The 22,144-nt window shown below is 45.4% G+C and overlaps 1 protein-coding gene across 4 annotated transcripts in view; it reads left to right on the top strand.

The window, feature by feature from the left end:
* Positions 1–21,089, top strand: part of LOC124041515 (serine/threonine-protein kinase STK11-like) — a 61,034-nt gene extending 39,945 nt beyond the window's left edge. For 3 of the 4 annotated variants that reach the window (XM_046359194.1, XM_046359195.1, XM_046359193.1), the window contains exons 7-11: positions 3,176–3,303; positions 9,186–9,243; positions 12,253–12,446; positions 18,386–18,601; positions 19,527–21,089. In XM_046359194.1, coding sequence (XP_046215150.1) covers positions 3,176–3,303; positions 9,186–9,243; positions 12,253–12,446; positions 18,386–18,579 — 574 coding nt within the window. In that variant the 3' untranslated portion in view covers positions 18,580–18,601; positions 19,527–21,089. Of the gene's footprint in view, positions 1–3,175; positions 3,304–9,185; positions 9,244–12,252; positions 12,447–18,385; positions 18,630–19,526 lie in introns of all 4 variants that reach the window. The other variant, XR_006839959.1, reaches the window with a different exon arrangement.
* Positions 21,090–22,144: the final 1,055 nt, after the last annotated feature.

Here is a 22,144-nt window from a genome sequence, read left to right as displayed (position 1 = left end):
GTATATTAACTATAGGCTAACTCCCCAACGTTAATGACTTGATTATTCCCATCATTCTTAGCTTAGCAAAATTTTATAGTCTGTGTGTGTTCGCAATTGACATTCGGTTGCTTTCGTAAATTTGCTCTGGCTATCTACTACAATTTCAGAGGACTCTCGTCTGAGTGTACCAGAGCGCAGAATAATTAAATTATGAGCTCTCAACACCCGTTGAATATAGCCGGTGTCACTAAACGTTGGGAAAAAAGTAATTAAATTGTGGGAAAAAAGTAATTAAATTGTTGCCAGCAGCACAGTCACCAACTCTCAGGATAACATGAAACTACCAGTTCTGCTAGGGCGAGTAAAATGGTCAGAGTGGTCTCGTTTGTGTCTGGAAGTAGCTAGCAAGCTAACCAACGTTAGCTTGGGTGCTTGACTTTCATTGTATGGTCAGAATGCTCAAATAAACTCTACTTCTCAGCCCGATCGTCCAGTGTGCGCTCCGACAGGGAAAGGCTCTGAATTTACAAACTGACAATCTGACAACGCTCTGAATATGAGCGTGCTCTGGCACTCCAGATTGAATAAATAAAATGTCTAACTAGTAATTTGTTATGCTTAACTAGCTAGCAAAAGGTTGCATAGCAACAGCATCAACTTCCGGTAGACATGTGAAGAGCTAATACGCTCAACTGAAAGCATACTGTTCATTTACAGTATACAAAAATGTACTTGTAGTATATACTCAGTTAAGATGGGGAGAAGTCTGTCCATAATAAAGCTTTGCTCTGCCTTAACAACACTATCAACAAGGCAGGTCCTACTAAGTATGTAGTATACAGTATGTTAGTATGGGTATTCAATCACTGCTATGGAGTGTGCCATTCAGAGGGTGAGTGGGCAAGACAAAAGATTTAAGTACCTTTTGAACAGGGTATGGTAGTAGGTGCCAGGCGCACCAGGTGTCAGGAACTGCAACGCTGCTGGGTTTTTCACACTCAAGTTTCCAGTGTGTCTCAAGAATGGTCCACCACCCAAAGGACATCAAGCTTACTTAAAACAACTGTGGGAAGCTTTGGAGTCAACATGGGCTAGCATACCTGTGAAACACTTTCGACACCCTGTAGAGTCCATTCATCACAAAACCCACTGATATTGTAATGATTTTTCATTGGCAAGATTGGGAAACTTAGGCATGATATGCCAGCATCAAACGCCGACACTACACATCCAAGTATAACTGACCTAATTATGAAAGGCAAGCATTGTAATTTTCATTTCTGTAAATTGAGTGTGGAAGAGGTGAAAAAATGATTGTTGTTTTTCAACAATGACAAGCCACCTGACAATTTGGATGGTAAATTACGGATGATAATAGCGTACGATATTGCCACTCATATTTGACATATCTTCAATATAAGCCACTAGAAAGTGTGTGCCCTCAGCCCTGGAGGGAAGCAAAAGTTATTCCGCTACCCAGGACTAGTAAAGCCCCTTTACTTGCTCAAAAGGCTGACCAATCAGTCTTATTACCAACGTTTTTGTAAACTTTTGGAACAATTGTCTGACCAGATACAATGCTATTTAACAGTACATTTTTAATTGACAACAGGCTTCAGCAGGCTTATGGGGAAGGACATTCAACAAGCACAGTACTTACACAAATGACTGAGAGAAATTGATGATTAAAAGATTGCTGGAGCTGTCTTGTTAGACATCGGTGTGGCTTTTTGACATTATCGATCATAGTCTGCTGCAGGAAAAACATGTGTTTTGGTTTACTCCCCCTGATTTATTCTGGACAATGAGTTAGACAGCTAACAGAACACAGAGGGTGTTCTTTAATGGAAGCCTCCAACATAATCCAGGTACAGTCAGGAATTCCCCAGGGCAGTGGTCTAACCCCTTACTTTTTCAATAATTACTAATGACATGCTTTAAGTAAAATACTATATGTATGCAGATGACTCAACACTATACACATCAGCTACTACAGCGACTGAAATGATTGCAACACTTAATGAGCTGCAGTTAGTTTCAGAATGGGTGGCAGGAATATGTTATTCCTAAATGTCTCTAAAAACTAAAAGCATTGTATTTGGGACAACTCATTCACTCAGCCCTACAGCTCAACTAAATGTTGTGGAAATTGAGCAGGTTGGGGTGACTAAACTGCTTGGAGTAACCCTTGATTGTAAACTGACATTGTCAAAACATGTTGATACAACAGTAGCTAAGATGGGGAGAAGTCTGTCCATAATAAAGCGCTGCTCTGCCTTAACAACACTATCAACAAGGCAGGTCCTGCAGGCCCTAGTCTTGTCGCTCCTGGACTACTGTTCAGTCGTGTGGTCAGGTGCCACAAAGAGGAACTTAAGAAATGTACAATTGGCTCAGAACAGGGCTGCACGGCTGGCCCTTAAATGTACACGGAGAGCTAACATTAATGATATGCATGTCAATCTCTCATGGCTTAAAGTGGAGCAGAGATGACTTCATCACTACTTGTTTTTGTAAGAAGTTTTTACCAGCTGAATGTACCGAGCTGTCTGTTTAATCTACAAACACACAGCTCTGACACCCATGCATGTTCCACAAGACATGCCACCAGAGGTCTTTTCACAATCCCCAAGTCCAGAACAAACTATGGGAGATGCACAGTTTTACATAGAGCCATGACTACATGAAACTCTATTCCACATCCAGTAACTGATGCAAGCAGTAGAATCAGATGTTTTTTATTTTATTTTTTTATTTTTTTAAAGATAAAAATACACCTTATGGAACAGCGGGGACTAAAGCGACACACACTGGTACAAGCACACACACTAGCACACGCACAGTGGTATTATATTGTAGTGGTGTAATATTGTTATGATTTACTGTTTGTCTTTTGTGTGTGATGTAAGTGCCTTAATGTGATTGGACCCCAGGAAGAGTAGCTGCTGCCTTGGCAACAGCAAATGGGGATCCCTAGTAAATACAAATTCCCCCAATGAATTGAGGCTGTTCTGAGGGCAGGGGGGTCCTTAATATTTTTTACACTGTGTATTTTCAATTGCATTCTTTGTATTATCATTTTGAGAGGTAATTATACCAGGTCATAGACCATGCAAGTTAACAGATCTCAGATATGACGTCTCAAACTCACAATATGTGATGTCTTGCCTGTTTCCCTTTTTCCATGCCGTAGATACAACATTACGACGAGTCTTTATCCGTTTGAAGGGGACAACATCTATAAGCTATTTGAGAACATTGGGAAGGGAGACTACAGTGTTCCAGAAGAGTGCGGGCCTGCACTGTCAGACCTACTGCAAGGTGAGGATGACCATGATGAAGACCATCTCTGAATTAAAGGTTGATTTAGCTCGAGGCTTTACAGTCAGTGGCTTACTCCGGTCATGGAGAGTAAAGTGAGAGCTTTCTTCCAGGTCAACTCAAATGCACCCGATTTCAACTACTGATGACCTAAAATTGAATGTTAGTGCTGGGCTGGAACAAAAGCCTGCACCCGCTATCTATCCCGGACAGGAGTTGGCCACCATTGTGTGCCTGGGGAATCACTGGAATACATTGACAAATGCCCTGTGGTATTTTCTGAGCTTGTCCAGTAGATGGCACCATGACGTTGACTCCATCTTGTCTCCTCTGCATCAGAGGCCTGTAACCTATCATACACTCTATTGAAATTCCTCTGAACAACCCTGCCGCTATCACTTTCCAATTGACATAGGAACAGAAGTGGACTACGCATATGGTAGAACCTCAGACAATGAGATATCTTCTTCAGAAAGAGGAATGTTAGTATGCCTTGTGGTACAGTCTAGATACTTCAAAATGATTTCATCCCCGGGGTGTGTGTAAGTTCACGTGTGCGTGCGTATACAGTAGTGTTTTCCTCTGACATTCAAAGTTGATCTGATTGATATTGAAGGGTTTAGGCAATTAATTTAATGGCAATGGGTAGTGTAGGACAGGTCAAAGGTTTATATCTGATGCAGATGAGGTTTGTCTGCAAGCTCATCATAGCTTTCACAAAAGACCCACACGCATTTTGTGAACGAGACTAGATTCAGAACAGAAGTATTTTTTCGACCTTTGTTAAACTTATTTTTAGTCAAAGCAATGCAAGCTTAAAAATAGTCAGAAATTGGTTTGATATTTCTCTTTATTGTTATAATTACTATTATGATCATCATTATAATAATAAGTAATGTCATTATCATTAATAGGCTTATTAGAGCAGCCTTGTATAACCACCATCAAGCTGTAGGCCTAATAGCCCATCCTGTTTAGTCTTAATACCGTAACTTAGGCAGGCCTACAGTGCATACAGAAAGTATTCAGACCCCTTGACTTTTACACATTTTGTTACCCAACAGCCTTATTCTAAAATGTATTAAATAGTTTTTTTTCCCTCATCAGTCTACACACAATACCCCATAATGGCAAATCAAAACAGGTTTTTAGAAATGGTTGCAAATGTATTAAGAATAGAAAACTGATATTGTATTGAGGCGGCAGGGTAGCCTAGTGGTTAGTGTTGGACTAGTAACCGAAAGGTTGCAAGTTCGAATCCCCGAGCTGACAAGGTACAAATCTGTCGTTCTGCCCCTGAACAGGCAGTTAACCCACTGTTCCTAGGCAGTCATTGAAAATAAGAATTTGTTCTTAACTGACTTGCCTAATAAAATAAAGGTAAAATAAATCAAATTACATTTACATAAGTATTCAGACCCTTTACTCAGTACTTTGTTGAAGCAACTTTGGCAGCGATTACAGCCTCGAGTCTTCTTGGGTATGCCGCTAAAAGCTTGGCACACCTGTATTTGGGGAGTTTCTCTCATTCTTCTTTGCAGATCCTCTCAAGCTCTGTCAGGTTGGATGGGGAGCATCGCTGCACAGCTATTTTCAGGTCTCTGCAGTGATGTTTGATCGGGTTCAAGTCTGGGCTCTGGCTTGGCCAGTCTAGGACTTTCAGAGACTTGTCCCGAAGCCACTCCTGCATTGTCTTAGCTGTGTGCTTAGGGTCATTGTACTGTTGGAAGGTGAACCTTAGCACCTGCTGGAGCAGGTTTTTATCAAGGATCTCTCTGTACTTTGCACCGTTCATCTTTCCCTCGATCCTGACTAGTCTTCCAGTCCCTGCTGCTGAAAAACATCCCCACAGCATGATACTGGCACCACCATGCTTCACTGTAGGTATGGTGCCAGGTTTCCTCCAGATGTGAAGCTTGGCGTTCACGCCAAAGAGTTCAATCGTGGTTTCATCAGACCATAGAATCTTGTTTCTCATGTTCAGAGAGACTTTAGGTGCATTTTGGCAAACTCCAAGCGGTCTGTCATGTGCTTTTACTGAAGAGTGGCTTCCGTCTGGCCTCTCTGGGATAAAGGCCTAATTGGTGGAGTGCTGCAGAGATGGTTGTCCTTCTGAAGATCTCCAAAGAGGAGCTCTGTCAGTGACCATCGGATTCTTGATCACTTCCCTGACCAAGGCCTTTCTCCCCCAGTTGCTCAGTTTGACTGGCCGGGCTAGCTCTAGTAAGAGTCTTGGTGGTTCCAAACTTCTTCCAGATCTGTGCCTTGACACAATCCTGCCTCGAAGCTCTAAGGACAATTCGTTCGATCTCATGGCTTGGTTTTTGCTCTGACATGTACTGTCAACTGTGAGACCTTATATAGACCGGTGTGTGCCTTTCCAAATCATGGCCAATCAATTGAATTTACCACAGGTGGACTTCAATCAAGTTGTAGAAACATCTCAAGGATGATCAATGGAAACAGGATGCACATAAGCTCAATTTCTAGTCTCATAGCGAAGGGTCTGAAAATGTATCTAAGTAAGCTAATACATTTGCAAAAATGTAGAATTCTGTTTTCGCGTCATTACGGGGTATTGTGTGTGATCCATTTAAGAATAAGGCTGTATCGTAAGGAAATGTGGAAAAGGGGAAGAGATCTGAATTCTTTCCGAATGCACTGTAAATGTGTACTCTTCCTCTGTATTATAATTATTCATTACATTACATTTAAGTCATTTAGCAGACGCTCTTATCCAGAGCGACTTACAAATTGGTGCATTCACCTTATGACATCCAGTGGAACAGTCACTTTACAATAGTGCATCTAAATCTTTAGGGGGGGGGTGAGAGGGATTACTTATCCTATCCTAGGTATTCCTTAAAGAGGTGGGGTTTCAGGTGTCTCTGGAAGGTGGTGATTGACTCCGCTGTCCTGGCGTCGTGAGGGAGTTTGTTCCACCATTGGGGGGCCAGAGCAGCGAACAGTTTTGACTGGGCTGAGCGGGAGCTGTACTTCCTCAGTGGTAGGGAGGCGAGCAGGCCAGAGGTGGATGAACGCAGTGCCCTTGTTTGGGTGTAGGGCCTGATCAGAGCCTGGAGGTACTGAGGTGCCGTTCCCCTCACAGCTCCGTAGGCAAGCACCATGGTCTTGTAGCGGATGCGAGCTTCAACTGGAAGCCAGTGGAGAGAACGGAGGAGCGGGGTGACGTGAGAGAACTTGGGAAGGTTGAACACCAGACGGGCTGCGGCTTTCTGGATGAGTTGAAGGGGTTTAATGGCACAGGCAGGGAGCCCAGCCAACAGCGAGTTGCAGTAATCCAGACGGGAGATGACAAGTGCCTGGATTAGGACCTGCGCCGCTTCCTGTGTGAGGCAGGGTCGTGCTCTACGGATGTTGTAGAGCATGAACCTACAGGAACGGGCCACCGCCTTGATGTTAGTTGAGAACGACAGGGTGTTGTCCAGGATCACGCCAAGGTTCTTAGCGCTCTGGGAGGAGGACACAATGGAGTTGTCAACCGTGATGGCGAGATCATGGAACGGGCAGTCCTTCCCCGGGAGGAAGAGCAGCTCCGTCTTGCCGAGGTTCAGCTTGAGGTGGTGATCCGTCATCCACACTGATATGTCTGCCAGACATGCAGAGATGCGATTCGCCACCTGGTCATCAGAAGGGGGAAAGGAGAAGATTAATTGTGTGTCGTCTGCATAGCAATGATAGGAGAGACCATGTGAGGTTATGACAGAGCCAAGTGACTTGGTGTATAGCGAGAATAGGAGCGGGCCTAGAACAGAGCCCTGGGGGACGCCAGTGGTGAGAGCGCGTGGTGAGGAGACAGATTCTCGCCACGCCACCTGGTAGGAGCGACCTGTCAGGTAGGACGCAATCCAAGCGTGGGCCGCGCCGGAGATGCCCAACTCGGAGAGGGTGGAGAGGAGGATCTGATGGTTCACAGTATCGAAGGCAGCCGATAGATCTAGAAGGATGAGAGCAGAGGAGAGAGAGTTAGCTTTAGCAGTGCGGAGCGCCTCCGTGATACAGAGGAGAGCAGTCTCAGTTGAATGACTAGTCTTGAAACCTGACTGATTTGGATCAAGAAGGTCATTCAGAGAGAGATAGCAAAGGACGGCACGTTCAAGAGTTTTGGAGAGAAAAGAAAGAAGGGATACTGGTCTGTAATTGTTGACATCGGAGGGATCGAGTGTAGGTTTTCAGAAGGGGTGCAACTCTCGCTCTCTTGAAGACGGAAGGGACGTAGCCAGCGGTCAGGGATGAGTTGATGAGCGAGGTGAGGTAAGGGAGAAGGTCTCCGGAAATGGTCAGGAGAAGAGGGGATAGGGTCAAGCGGGCAGGTTGTTGGGTGGCCGGCCGGCCGAGCACAGGGTAGGGCAGTGTGAGCAGAACCAGCGGTGTCGTTTGACTTAGCAAACGAGGATCGGATGTCGTCGACCTTCTTTTCAAAATGGTTGACGAAGTCATCTGCAGAGGGAGGAGGGGGGGGAGGATTCAGGAGGGAGGAGAAGGTGGCAAAGAGCTTCCTAGGGTTAGAGGCAGATGCTTGGAATTTAGCGTGGTAGAAAGTGGCTTTAGCAGCAGAGACAGAGGAGGAAAATGGGAGGACCGAGCCGGCCTGGAGGATAGGGGACATAGAGAGTCAAAGGATGCAGAGAGGGAGGAGAGGAGGGTTGAGGAGGCAGAAACAGGAGATAGGTTGGAGAAGGTTTGAGCGGAGGGAAGAGATGATAGGATGGAAGAGGAGAGAGTAGCGGGGGAGAGAGAGCGAAGGTTGGGACGGCGCGATACCATCCAAGTAGGGGCAGTGTGGGAGGTGTTGGATGAGAGCGAGAGGGAAAAGGATACAAGGTAGTGGTCGGAGACTTGGAGGGGAGTTGCAATGAGGTTAGTGGAAGAACAGCATCTAGTAAAGATTAGGTCGAGCGTATTGCCTGCCTTGTGAGTAGGGGGGGAAGGTGAGAGGGTGAGGTCAAAAGAGGAGAGGAGAGGAGTGGAAAGGAGGCAGAGAGGAATGAGTCAAAGGTAGACGTGGGGAGGTTAAAGTCGCCCAGAACTGTGAGAGGTGAGCCGTCCTCAGGAAAGGAGCTTATCAAGGCATCAAGCTCATTGATGAACTCTCCGAGGGAACCTGGAGGGCGATAAATGATAAGGATGTTAAGCTTGAAAGGGCTGGTAACTGTGACAGCATGGAATTCAAAGGAGGCGATAGACAGATGGGTAAGTGGAGAAAGAGAGAATGACCACTTGGGAGAGATGAGGATCCCGGTGCCACCACCCCGCTGACCAGAAGCTCTCGTGGTGTGCGAGAACACGTGGGCGGACGAAGAGAGAGCAGTAGGAGTAGCAGTGTTGTCTGTGGTGATCCATGTTTCCGTCAGTGCCAAGAAGTCGAGGGACTGGAGGGAGGCATAGGCTGAGATGAACTCTGCCTTGTTGACCGCAGATCGGCAGTTCCAGAGGCTACCGGAGACCTGGAACTCCACGTGGGTCGTGCGCGCTGGGACCACCAGATTAGGGTGGCCGCGGCCACGCGGTGTGGAGCGTTTGTATGGTCTGTGCAGAGAGGAGAGAACAGGGATAGACAGACACATAGTTGACAGGCTACAGAAGAGGCTACGCTAATGCAAAGGAGATTGGAATGACAAGTGGACTACACGTCTCGAAAGTTCAGAAAGTTAAGCTTACGTAGCAAGAATCTTATTGACTAAAATGATTAAAATGATACAGTACTGCTGAAGTAGGCTAGCTGGCAGTGGGTGCGTTGTTGACACTACACTAATCAAGTCGTTCCGTTGAGTGTAATAGTTTCTGCAGTGCTGCTATTATTCCTATTTCTCCCTTTTCCACTCCTGTGTTCTTACATTTAGCTCCTTTGTCTTCTCCAGGAATGCTTGAATATGATCCCGTCAAGAGGTTTTCAATACAGCACATAAGGCAACACAAGTAAGTGACTGAAGTAATCCATGTTGAAAATAGGCTAAATGACTCCTTCCAAGTCTTCAGTTCGTTTCCATTCATCTTCTGATTCGATTGAACTGAAATGGAATTGACCCTGACAATACTCCAGTCCATGTGCCCTCTTTGCCCTCAGCTATGCTGTGAAGTCTGTCACTGTTCATCCAGACCGTTCTAGTGTTCCACACAGAGAATTTGAATAATTATGTTGTGGTTCTCTGGTTCTACTGCTCCAGCATCAAAGACAGACTGCCTGAGACCTGAGGAGGCAAAGGGATGGGCACTTTATATCACACATCTCAAGCTATGAGTTTCTCTAAGAACCTCAGACAATTAGATTTTTTGCCTTGGGGAGAGTTCAGATATAAAATGTAGATATCTTCTTCAGAAAATAGGAATGTTAGCACACCTTATGGTGCAGTCTAGATGCTTCGAAATGAAATAAACAAGTAATGGTACGCTAGAAACCGAGAAGTCATAGATCTTTGTATTTATTAGTATGCAATAAGCAGGCTCGACAATAACACTTGTCCAGGGAAAGTACCATTTCTTTGGGACAAGCAAATTATAGATTTTAAGTTGTCAGAATGAACAAATCAAATAAATCACTCAATCACAATATCAAACAATTAGGCTGCTCCAATCACAATTCAATCATAGTGTCCTCTGGATGCAATGTGTTGCGCACTGTCCTCCCAATCTCTCCAGAGCTTATCGGAGTAGAATCAGAAATCTTCAAGCACTAGGTTTAGGTCCTCTTAAGAAGTTTTAGGTTGTAGTTATTATAGGAATTATAGGGCTATTTCTCTCTACCATTTGTACATCATATACTTTTTGACCATTGGATGTTCTATTAGGCACTTTAGAATTGTTAGCCTAATCTCGCGAGTTGATAGGCTTGAAGTCATAAACAGCACTGTGCATCAGGCATTGCTAAGAGCTGCTGGCAAACGCAGTAAAGTGCTGTTTGAATGAATGCTTACGAGCCTGCTGCTCCCTACCACCGCTCAGTGAGACTGATCTATCAAATATCAAATCATATACTTAATTCTAATATAATAAACACAAAGAAATATGAGCCATAATATGATAATTAATATGATAAAATCCAGAAGCTATCATTTCGAAAACAAAACGTTTATTCTTTCAGTGAAATACGGAACCGTTCCGTATTTTATCGAACAGGTGGCAACCGTAAGTCTAAATATTGCTGTTACATTGCACAACCTTCAATGTTGTCATAATTATGTAAAATCCTGGCAAATGAATTACTGTCTTTACACAGTTGGCAACGAGCCAGGCGGTCCAAACTGCTGCTGACTCTGCTTGCACAGAACGCAAGAAGTGCCACAATTTCCCTAGTTAATATTGCCTGCTAACATGAATGTATTTTAACTAGATATGCAGGATTAAAAATATATACTTGTGTATTGATTTTAAGAAAGGCGTTGATGTTTATGGTTAGGTACATTTGTGCAATGTAGGTGCTTTTTCCGCAAATGCACTTTTATTAAATCATCACCCATTTGGCGAAGTTGAAGTAGGCTGTGATTCGATGATAAATTAAAAGGCATTGATTATATGCAATGCGAAACGAGCTAGTTAACCTAGTAATATTATCAACCATGTGTAGTTAACTAGTGATTATGTGAAAATTAATTGTTTTGTTTTTAATTAGATAAGTTTAAAGCTTCCTTGCAACTTGGCTCCTTGCAGCCACAAGGTCCTTTTGATGCTACACTTGCGTAACAAGTGGTCAGCCTGCCACGCATTCTCCTCGTGGATTGCAATGTAATTGGCCATAATCGGCGTCCAAAAAGGCAGGTTACCGATTGCTATGAAAACTTGAAATCGGCCCTAATTAATCGGCCATACCGATTAATCGGTCGACTTCTAGTATAAACGGTATGGAGGGAGAGCGGCTGGCCAAAGCATGCTGAAGTCTAGTTACCAAATGTGCCTTCAACTTATCTAATGTATGTTTAATAAAATTATATTTAAACTTAATCTGATGATTGTCTGGTCCCTCAGCTGGTCAAAATTTGAGATCAATATATCAACAGGAAAGTAATTTCAAAAGTGGGTCTATGTGTGTGGCAATCAAGATGCGCCTACAGTCATAAGCAAAACACATGTACAATACTGAAGTACACGCATGCGAACTATGCATACTCACTGAAGTCTTGCAGATGTTTTCTTGGTTTTGGGCATGTTCCAGGTAATTGCAATTTCTTCTTTTGTACCGGTGCTCTGAAAAGGTAAACAATACTTTCTTGTAGATATTGCCTCCCGTTTCTAGCAGCTGAAGGACCGACACCACGGACAATCGGCAGAGTAAGATCAAGTATCATTTTATTCAATATTTCAACACTAGCTGGTCTACAGGCAAGCTGAAATCAATTTTCTCCTTTTCTGTGTGTGTGAAAGAGACCGGAAGAGGGAAGTATTTTCAAAGTGAATTCTGACACTTGACTAAAATAAACTCTAATGACTTTGATGACTCAGTTTCCATGGTTAATAATACGTCATCCTTTTTCTACAAGGGGGTCCTTGGCCCTCTTGCAATTTGGGGAGAGAAAAAGAGTGCGTGAGAAAGGGAAAGAAAGTAACCCTAGGGAGAGAACAAGAGGGGCGAGAGAAAGAAACCCTAATCACCCCCTCAGTAGCCCTCCTGCTGAAACACCCTCCACAACTGACTCTGGTGCCTCATTTAAACTCTTTATAGCAGCATGGTGCTGGGTATATAAGCAGTGAAGCATACATGAATCCCCCCCCCCCCCGTCACATACTGAAATACACTTTCTATATCTGGTTGGGTTGCATTAAAATGTAGCTAAATGTCGGCATATGAAAACTGACTTAAGTTGTGATACAAACATGTGGGTCAGCCTATTGGAGAGGTATCGGGCTATACTGGCTTACCTTTTGCCAAGATGTGTTTAGTAATTAGTCATACAATTCCCCCCCACCCTCCACCACTTTGCCTTCTGCCCTTAGCTGGGTACGTAAAAAACACCCGCCAACAGAACCACCGGTGCCGATCCCAGCCAGCGCGGAGAGCCGGGACGTGTGGCGCAGCATGACGGTGGTGCCCTACCTGGAGGACCTGCATGGGTACACGGAGGAGGAGGACGACGAGCTCTACGACCAGGAGGACACAATCATCTACACTCAGGACTTCACTGTGTCAGGTAAGAAGGGAGGAGCCCTACATAATTCCACTTTATTTGGGTATTGTGTGTAGGCCAGTGACAAAAAATCTCAACTTAATACATTTTAAATTCGGGTTGTAACGCAAAGTAAAGTGGAAATAATTGGAGTGAATACTTTTTGAAGACACTGTATATGACTTCCCTGTGCCAGGTAGAGGGAGCGAGATAGAAACAGACACACACATGGATTGGTGGCGGGCTCAGGAAAGGCATGGAGAGTTCAGATGGAGGATAGACTACAGTCAGTAGGAAGCAAAATGGATCAGAACTTCACATGCCTATAGTTTGTTTTTAAAAGGCTTGGGGGAACAGTGTTGCAGCCTTCTCTTTACATGTTTCAGTTTTTCGAATACTGTATGCCACAAAGACGGGGCTTAACCATGTCCTTTTTTAAGTTGATGCTACCAGTTTAGACTGTTAAACGTTCGAAGCTCGGGGGGGACCATTCAACTGCAAATATAACATAGTACCTCCATTAACTTACTGCACTAAAGACATTTTGTAGGTTGGGCAAGCCTCACAGTTTGGACAGTTTATATCCTTGAAAATCAATAAATACACATCTTTCCTGAGTCTTTGAATTTCATGCTGTCACAGTTACCAGCCCTTTCAAGCTTAACATCCTTATCATTTATCGCCCTCCAGGTCCCCTCGGAGAGTTCATCAATGAGCTTGATGCCTTGATAAGCTCCTTTCCTGAGGACGGCTCACCTCTCACAGTTCTGGGCGACTTTAACCTCCCCACGTCTACCTTTGACTCATTCCTCTCTGCCTCCTTCTTTCCACTCCTCTCCTCTTTTGACCTCACCCTCTCACCTTCCCCCCCTACTCACAAGGCAGGCAATACGCTCGACCTCATCTTTACTAGATGCTGTTCTTCCACTAACCTCATTGCAACTCCCCTCCAAGTCTCCGACCACTACCTTGTATCCTTTTCCCTCTCGCTCTCATCCAACACTTCCCACACTGCCCCTACTCGGATGGTATCGCGCCGTCCCAACCTTCGCTCTCTCTCCCCCGCTACTCTCTCCTCTTCCATCCTATCATCTCTTCCCTCTGCTCAAACCTTCTCCAACCTATCTCCTGATTCTGCCTCCTCAACCCTCCTCTCCTCCCTTTCTGCATCCTTTGACTCTCTATGTCCCCTATCTTCCAGGCCGGCTCGGTCCTCCCTCCCGCTCCGTGGCTTGACGACTCAATGCGAGCTCACAGAACAGGGCTCCGGAAGGCCGAGCGGAAATGGAGGAAAACTCGCCTCCCTGCGGACCTGGCATCCTTTCACTCCCTCCTCTCTACATTTTCCTCCTCTGTCTCTGCTGCTAAAGCCACTTTCTACCACTCTAAATTCCAAGCATCTGCCTCTAACCCTAGGAAGCTCTTTGCCACATTCTCCTCCCTCCTGAATCCTCCTCCCCCTCCCCCCTCCTCCCTCTCTGCAGATGACTTCGTCAACCATTTTGAAAAGAAGATCGACGACATCCGATCCTCGTTTGCTAAGTCAAACAACACCGCTGGTTCTGCTCACACTGCCCTACCCTGTGCTCTGACCTCTTTCTCCCCTCTCTCTCCAGATGAAATCTCGCGTCTTGTGACGGCCGGCCGCCCAACAACCTGCCCGCTCGACCCTATCCCCTCCTCTCTTCTCCAGACCATTTCCGGAGACCTTCTCCCTTACCTCACCTCGCTCATCAACTTATCCCTGACCGCTGGCTACGTCCCTTCCGTCTTCAAGAGAGCGAGAGTTGCACCCCTTCTGAAAAAACCTACACTCGATCCCTCCGATGTCAACAACTACAGACCAGTATCCCTTCTTTCTTTTCTCTCCAAAACTCTTGAACGTGCCGTCCTTGGTCAGCTCTCCCGCTATCTCTCTCAGAATGACCTTCTTGATCCAAATCAGTCAGGTTTCAAGACTAGTCATTCAACTGAGACTGCTCTTCTCTGTATCACGGAGGCGCTCCGCACCGCTAAAGCTAACTCTCTCTCCTCTGCTCTCATCCTTCTAGACCTATCGGCTGCCTTCGATACTGTGAACCATCAGATCCTCCTCTCCACCCTCTCAGAGTTGGGCATCTCCGGCGCGGCCCACGCTTGGATTGCGTCCTACCTGACAGGTCGCTCCTACCAGGTGGCGTGGCGAGAATCTGTCTCCTCACCACGCGCTCTCACCACTGGTGTCCCGCAGGGCTCTGTTCTAGGCCCTCTCCTATTCTCGCTATACACCAAGTCACTTGGCTCTGTCATAACCTCACATGGTCTCTCCTATCATTGCTATGCAGACGACACACAATTAATCTTCTCCTTTCCCCCTTCTGATGACCAGGTGGCGAATCGCATCTCTGCATGTCTGGCAGACATATCAGTGTGGATGACGGATCACCACCTCAAGCTGAACTTCGGCAAGACGGAGCTGCTCTTCCTCCCGGGGAAGGACTGCCCGTTCCATGATCTCGCCATCACGGTTGACAACTCCATTGTGTCCTCCTCCCAGAGCGCTAAGAACCTTGGCGTGATCCTGGACAACAAACTGTCGTTCTCAACTAACATCAAGGCGGTGGCCCGTTCCTGTAGGTTCATGCTCTACAACATCCGCAGAGTACGACCCTGCCTCACACAGGAAGCGGCGCAGGTCCTAATCCAGGCACTTGTCATCTCCCGTCTGGATTACTGCAACTCGCTGTTGGCTGGGCTCCCTGCCTGTGCCATTAAACCCCTACAACTCATCCAGAACGCCGCAGCCCGTCTAGTGTTCAACCTTCCCAAGTTCTCTCACGTCACCCCGCTCCTCCGCTCTCTCCACTGGCTTCCAGTTGAAGCTCGCATCCGCTACAAGACCATGGTGCTTGCCTACGGAGCTGTGAGGGGAACGGCACCTCAGTACCTCCAGGCTCTGATCAGGCCCTACACCCAAATAAGGGCACTGCGTTCATCCACCTCTGGCCTGCTCGCCTCCCTACCACTGAGGAAGTACAGTTCCCGCTCAGCTCAGTCAAAACTGTTCGCTGCTCTGGCTCCCCAATGGTGGAACAAACTCCCTCACGACGCCAGGACAGCGGAGTCAATCACCACCTTCCGGAGACACCTGAAACCCCACCTCTTTAAGGAATACCTAGGATAGGATAAAGTAATCCTTCTCACCCCCCTTAAAATATTTAGATGCACTATTGTAAAGTGGTTGTTCCACTGGATGTCATAAGGTGAATGCACCAATTTGTAAGTCGCTCTGGATAAGAGCGTCTGCTAAATGACTTAAATGTAAATGTAAATGTCTTGGTTATAATGGCTTAAGAGGACCTAAACCTAGTGCTTGAAGAATTCTGATTTTGTTAGCTAGACTTTTCTCTTTATTTTCATTAAAGTCTTGCTTGGCAACAAAGGGACTGATAATATAACCGCCGTATTCCCTGCCACTGAAGTATGATGACCTACAAAAATCAAATTGTTCAATGGAGCCGCAGAGAACTTGAATGGCGGTGATTGACTTTATCTAATAATACACTACATGACCAAAGGTATGTGGACACCTGCTCGTCGAACCTCTCATTACAAAATCATGGGCATTAGTATGGAGTTGGTCCCCCTTTGCTGCGGGGACTTGCTTCCATTCAGCCACGAGCATTAGTGAGGTTAGGCACAGATGTTGAGCTACTAGACCTGGCTCACAGTCGGCATTCCAATTCATCCCAAAGGTGTTTGATGGGTTTGAGGTCAGGGCTCTGTGCAGGCCAGTCAAGTTCTTCCACACCAATCTCAACAGACCATTTCTGTATGGACCTCGCTTTGTGCACACAGGGGCATTGTCATGCTTAAACAGGAAAGGGCCTTCCCCAAACTGGTGCCACAAAGTTGGAAGCACAGAATTGTGTAGATTGTCATTGTATGCTGTAGCGTTAAGATTTCCCTTCACTGGAGCTAAGGGGCCATTTCCACTCTGTAGTCCAATGGCTGCAAGCTTTACACCAGTCCAGCTGATGCTTGGCATTCTGTATGGGGATATTGGGCATGTGTGCTGATGCTCAACCATGGAAACTCATTTCATGAAGCTCCAGTTCTTGTGCTGATGTTGCTTTGAGATGTTTTGGAACTCTGTAGTGTGGGTTGCGAACGAGGACAAATTATTTTTACATTCTTCAGCACTCAGCGGTCCCATTTTGTGAGCTTGTGTGGCCTAACACTTCTCAGGCTGAGCCGTTGTGGCTCATAGATGTTTCCACTTCACTTACAGTTGACCAGGGCAGAAATTTGATGAACTGACTTGTTAGAAAAGGGGCATCCCTTGACGGTGTCAAGTTGAAAGTCACTGAGCTCTTCAGTAAGGCCATTCTATTGCTAATGTTTGTCAATGAAGATTGCAGGGTTGTGTGCTAGATTTTATACACCTGTCAGCAATGGGTGTGGCTGAAATTTGTATCGATATTTTGAAGATCATTACATGTGGTAAAAGCAAACTGCGACTAAAAATGAAGGTAGGAAACAACACCTCTTTGCAGGGGCCCCACAAGCTTACGTGCTCAGCCCCCTCTTGTACTCCCTGTTCACCCATGACTGCGTGGCTATGCACACCTCCAACTCAATCATCAAGTTTGCAGATGACACAACAGTAGTTGGCCTAATTACCAACAATGACGAGACAGCTTATGTGAGGGCCCTGGGAGATGAGGGCCCTGGGAGATTGGTGCCAGGAAAATAACCTCACTCAACGTCAACAAAGGAGCTGATTGTGGACTTCAGGAAACAGCAGAGGGTGCACGCCCCTATCCACATTGATGTGACCGCAGTAGAGAAGATGGAAAACTTCAAGTTCCTCGACGTACACATCACTGACGATCTGAAGTGGTCTACCCACACACACATTGTGATGAAGGCGGCGCAACAGCGCGTCTTCAACCTCAGGAGGCTGAAGAAATTTGGCTTGGCCCCTAAAACCCTCACAAACTTTTACAGATGCACAATTGAGAGCATCCTTTCAGTTTGTATCACCGCCTGGTATGGCAACTGCACCACCCATAACCGTAAGGCTCTCCAGAGGGTGGTGAGGTCTGCACAACACATCACCGGGGGAAAACTACCTCCCCTCCAGGACATCTACACCACCCGATGTCACAGGAAGGCCAAAAAGGTCAAGGACAACAACAATCCGAGCCACTGCCTGTTCACCCCGCTATCATCCAGAAGGCGAGGTCAGTACAGGTGCATCAAAGCGGGGACCGAGATACTGAAAAACAGCTTCTATAAACAGCCATCACTAACATCAAGTGGCTGCTGCCAACCTACTGACTCAACTCCAGCCACTTTAATAATGGAAAAATGTATAATGTATCACTAGCCACTTTAAACAATGCCACTTCATATAATGTTTACATACACTACATTACTCATCTCTAATGAGCAAGGAATTTTTTTCAACCATATGACCTGATTACACAAATAATCTGGTCCCATCATAGCCTGTCAGGTTTTTTTTTTTCAGCTGATTGATTACTGTCATACCCTACAGCTAGGGTCCTGAGTTTGTTAGTTTAGCCTAGTACCACACCAGGAAACTCTGGGCCCTAGAAAAATCTCCCGGCCTCTGTGGGACCTGTGTTGCCACCTCTGAAATCACCACACAATGTTACAAAATAAAAAAACATATCCTGATAAAATAGTTTTAACGTTTTTTTGTGGTGGGGATGGGCCTCTATAGTTTTACGTGGCTCAGTACAACTACGACAGTTTCAGAATTAAAGGTAAAAAAATCTATAAAACAAGTCTCAAATATTAGGAAAATGCCTATCAGCTGTTTACAAAACAATGCGCTGCAACGAGAAGCCCTCTTGGTCTGTATATGTCTCTCTGTGTGTGTCTGTAACTATGTGTTTGTGACTGTCACGGTGTTCTGTGTTGACCAGTCTCTATTCCCTCTCTCTGTCCAACAGGCCAGGTGCCAGAGGAGGACTTAGACGAGGGTGAGGTGGATCGGAACCGGGCCCAGGCCAAGCCTGTTTGTGTGAATGGAACAGAGAGCAAGGCCAAGCCAGAGTGCAGGTCCTCGTCCTCATCCAACCCCTCCCGCAAAGGAGTATCCACAGCCAGCAAGATACGCAAGCTCTCCAACTGCAAACAGCAATGACTGCACCTCAACAACCCACCTGGTGAGAAGGTTATGTCATTCTGGATGTGGTAGGTGTAATATTTTTTGCACTCTCTCAAAAAGCATTTACTCCTCTGAGTGATGGAGGGAATTGTGAATGAGACATTTGTGCTGGGGGGGGGGCACTTCTTCTGAAGGGAAGACTGAGGGAGACTAAAGGGAGGGAAATGAAGACCGATGGAGGGAGTTACAGGAGGAGTGTGGAAAACATATCCTCAGACAGTGAGGGAAGGGAGGAGAGAAACTGATGAGATTCAGCTGTCTTCTGTATGAGTCATCTCCATCACACTGCTCCCTAGGCATCCTCTCAGAGACGGAAGTTCAGAGAGGACGTGGACACCACACACACACACACCTCACAACTGCATTAGGATGACACACACATACCTCTAACAAAGCCTCTCTCTCTTTTACTCACACATTGAGCCTTTGCGCTAGCAGTCATAAAGCTCTTGTGAGCACACACAGACTGCAGAGCTACTTGGTAGGATGTGCAGCAGTGTCTGTATTAATTTGTTCTAGAGATGACTCACGTTGGTCTAGATGGAGTGGGGTGCAGGCAGGATATAGTTTCCCTCTCTGTCCGTCGCTACCTCTCTCCCTGTCAGCTGTATGTTCTCTGTGATCCCGCCTGCCCGGCTCTCTCCTAAATAACCCCTATTCATTCTCCATGTAGGGTCTGCCATCATTCAGCTGCTTTATCTGTGTGCTGCTGGAGGCAGAGGGAAGTCTCGATCACTTTGTGTGTGCGTGCGGGTTTGACAAATAAGCCTTTGATGCTCATATAAGGAAAAGTGTGCCCTTAAATATCCTTTTTAAGTCGCTATATGTCATAAATAGTCCTATTTGTCATGCCATAGTCTCGTACAATAAAATGAAGCTTGCCCTTCCTCTCTTTAACTCTCTCCCTCTCTCTGTCCTCCCAGGTTAATCTTTTCCTGTCCTTCTGTTTTTGGAGTGCTTGGCCATTGCCAAGAGAAGCCTGCTGATGTGGTGTCCCACGTTTCCTCCTGAACCATTCGGCTACAAACTCTTCTTCAAGGATGCCATGCGCTTGACAGAGAGCGGGAAAGGGGGAGAAGGAGAGAAATGGAGACTGCTCAGACTACCCTCGAGGGTCTTGGTGTGAAGTGCTTGTTTCCCTTCACTCCCTCTGTTGTCTGGTTGTCCCAAAGGAGGCGTGGCCTGGCCGTGTGAGACCCACCTTTTCTGAGTCCTGCCCCAGTTTGTTTTAGTTTATAGACAATCTTTTATTTTACAGAACCTAACTGCAGTTTTTAAAGATGCACATTGTGATGTGTAAAAAGAATGACGTTGATAAAGAACACGTATATATTTAAACTATGATGACGATGATGGTAGTGCTACCCATGTAAAACTGCATGCTGTACGGAGCTTTGAGTAAGGAAAACTACTTGGTTAAGGACAGACAAATGGACTAAAACCTTGACAGCCAACGCTGATGGTGAGTTGGGGGGGATGTTGTGTTTTGTTTCCATTTTTGTTTTGATTTTTTTCCAATAAATATTTTGTAATTATTTATGTAAAACATGTCCCAACCAAACCCTTTGTTTTCTGGCTCCCATTTTTTCTTTTCTGACGGTGCACGGTCATTATACTGCAGGGTTTTATTTATAGATATTTATATATATGAATAAACCTTGTGGTTTTATTTCACACCAACACTATATTAGTGGGAACACTACATTTCCATTTAGGGGGAAGGGAGATCGAGGGCGATTTGAAACTTTAAAACTGAAGAGGGGATCAGAAAATGTCAAATGGGATTCTTCAGACCACGGAAAAACTGGAGTAATATGTTGTCGGGCATCTGTGTTAAAAGATGCACTGCTAGTCTTTTTTCCTTATTGTTCCCTGATCACATCCCTGGAAACTTCTCTTCCACCTCCATCTTTCCATTTCTCCCTTGCTCTCTGGTCTGACTCACCTGCACTTTCCTCTCCTGTCTTTTTCCCTCTCTCTTCTGACTTAACTGCTATCTCCTTTGCCATCCATCCCTCTCTCTCCATCCCTCCAACTCATCTGCTCTCTCTCTTTTGCGCCCCCTCTCCTCCCTCCCTGTGCTCACCTGCTCTGTAATCTATTCTTAGTGCTGGCCTGATGGGGGCAGCTAATTGTGTAAGATGGAGAGAGATAAACACTGCCTACGTCAGCCCAGCACTGAGAGAATCTCTGGCAGAGCCCAGACCAGGCAAAACTCAGTGGGGAAACCTCTGCAATATACCTTTTGATTAATAAAGAATTCCTGCTTTTCTGACCTCATTCTTAGTTTATTTCTTAACTGTTGGAATGAACCCATCCCCATTCCCATGATTGTGCTGATGGCATCTCTGACAATGTGTATGTCTGCCCTGCATCCTCTGTGGTTTACCAGTCATCTATTGCTGTCATCGCTATTTTGTTTTGTCGTTCAGTCTGCTCCCCTGCAAAGCCACCTTGAATTTATACAATGACGCAAGTGAAGTGAACACAGGTTCTTCTTTCTGTCTTTTTTTTCTCAAAGAAATATGTATATTGCTTAGTCCCTGGAAGTCTAGGAATCACGGCATTACAAAACGTTTCTACTCTGTACAGATATTTATTTCTATACATAGACGGGGACTTTTTTGTTCAACAGCTCGAACCCTGGTCCCAGTAGCAGTACCAAGGAATTCACGCTTTGTTTTGCAGAATAAAGTGAACAATTGTTGAAGGAATTCTAGATTCCTCTGTTTCAATTCCCAATCAAAATTAAACACTGTCAACGCATTCGAAGGGTTTGTAAGAACCTATATTTTATAAGAATGGACAGAGCCCCGGTCTTAAGTCAGGTAACAGCATTTAATTCAAGAGAGTACTCAGTTCATACACATTTTGCCACAGGTTATAAACTGAAAATGACGTCAGCGTTTTCTAAATGTTCCGTCTTGACACTGGTAGAAAGGCTCTATAGCTCTCAAGCCTTGCCTAGAGCCAAGGTCAGTCAGTGTAGATTAGCATTCTAGACAGTCTGGAGATAGTTCATTCCTTTGTACAAAGGAACAGACCGTCATTGTACTAAACTCCTGACTACATTATATTCAATACTGAGATCAACAGAGAAAATTCATACATGTACAGCGTTATACTTGTTAAAGCGCTGTTGATTATCATGAATATAATTAATCCAGTCCACGTTCTTATTGAGAGTAGACCCCCACGGAAATGCGTAACTCTAATCCTGCTAGGATCTGATTTATTGCTTTGACTCATCTGGCAACCCCCCTGGAACCCCAATGTTATCAATGTATACTTAGTCAATAAGAGACCTGGATGGAATAGTTCTTTTCTCCCATACTTCATGTCTTGGTGTTGAATGAGTGTGAAAGGCATTACAATGGAGCATAATCCTGTCCAATCTGTCGGTAAAACCTCGCCCTGACATCATTTCCCAAGGCTACTGTACCGGGCCAAACGGTAATAATCTCCTCCGGTCACTGTAAAGGGAGGAACCTGGGGATTTAAATAGTGCAAATCAATACAACTGGCATTCCTGCTTTCGTGA

Source organism: Oncorhynchus gorbuscha, linkage group LG08 (assembly GCF_021184085.1).
Source record: "Oncorhynchus gorbuscha isolate QuinsamMale2020 ecotype Even-year linkage group LG08, OgorEven_v1.0, whole genome shotgun sequence".
Classification (NCBI taxonomy): Eukaryota; Metazoa; Chordata; class Actinopteri; order Salmoniformes; family Salmonidae; genus Oncorhynchus; species Oncorhynchus gorbuscha.
This window is presented reverse-complemented; position numbering and strand designations above follow the sequence as displayed.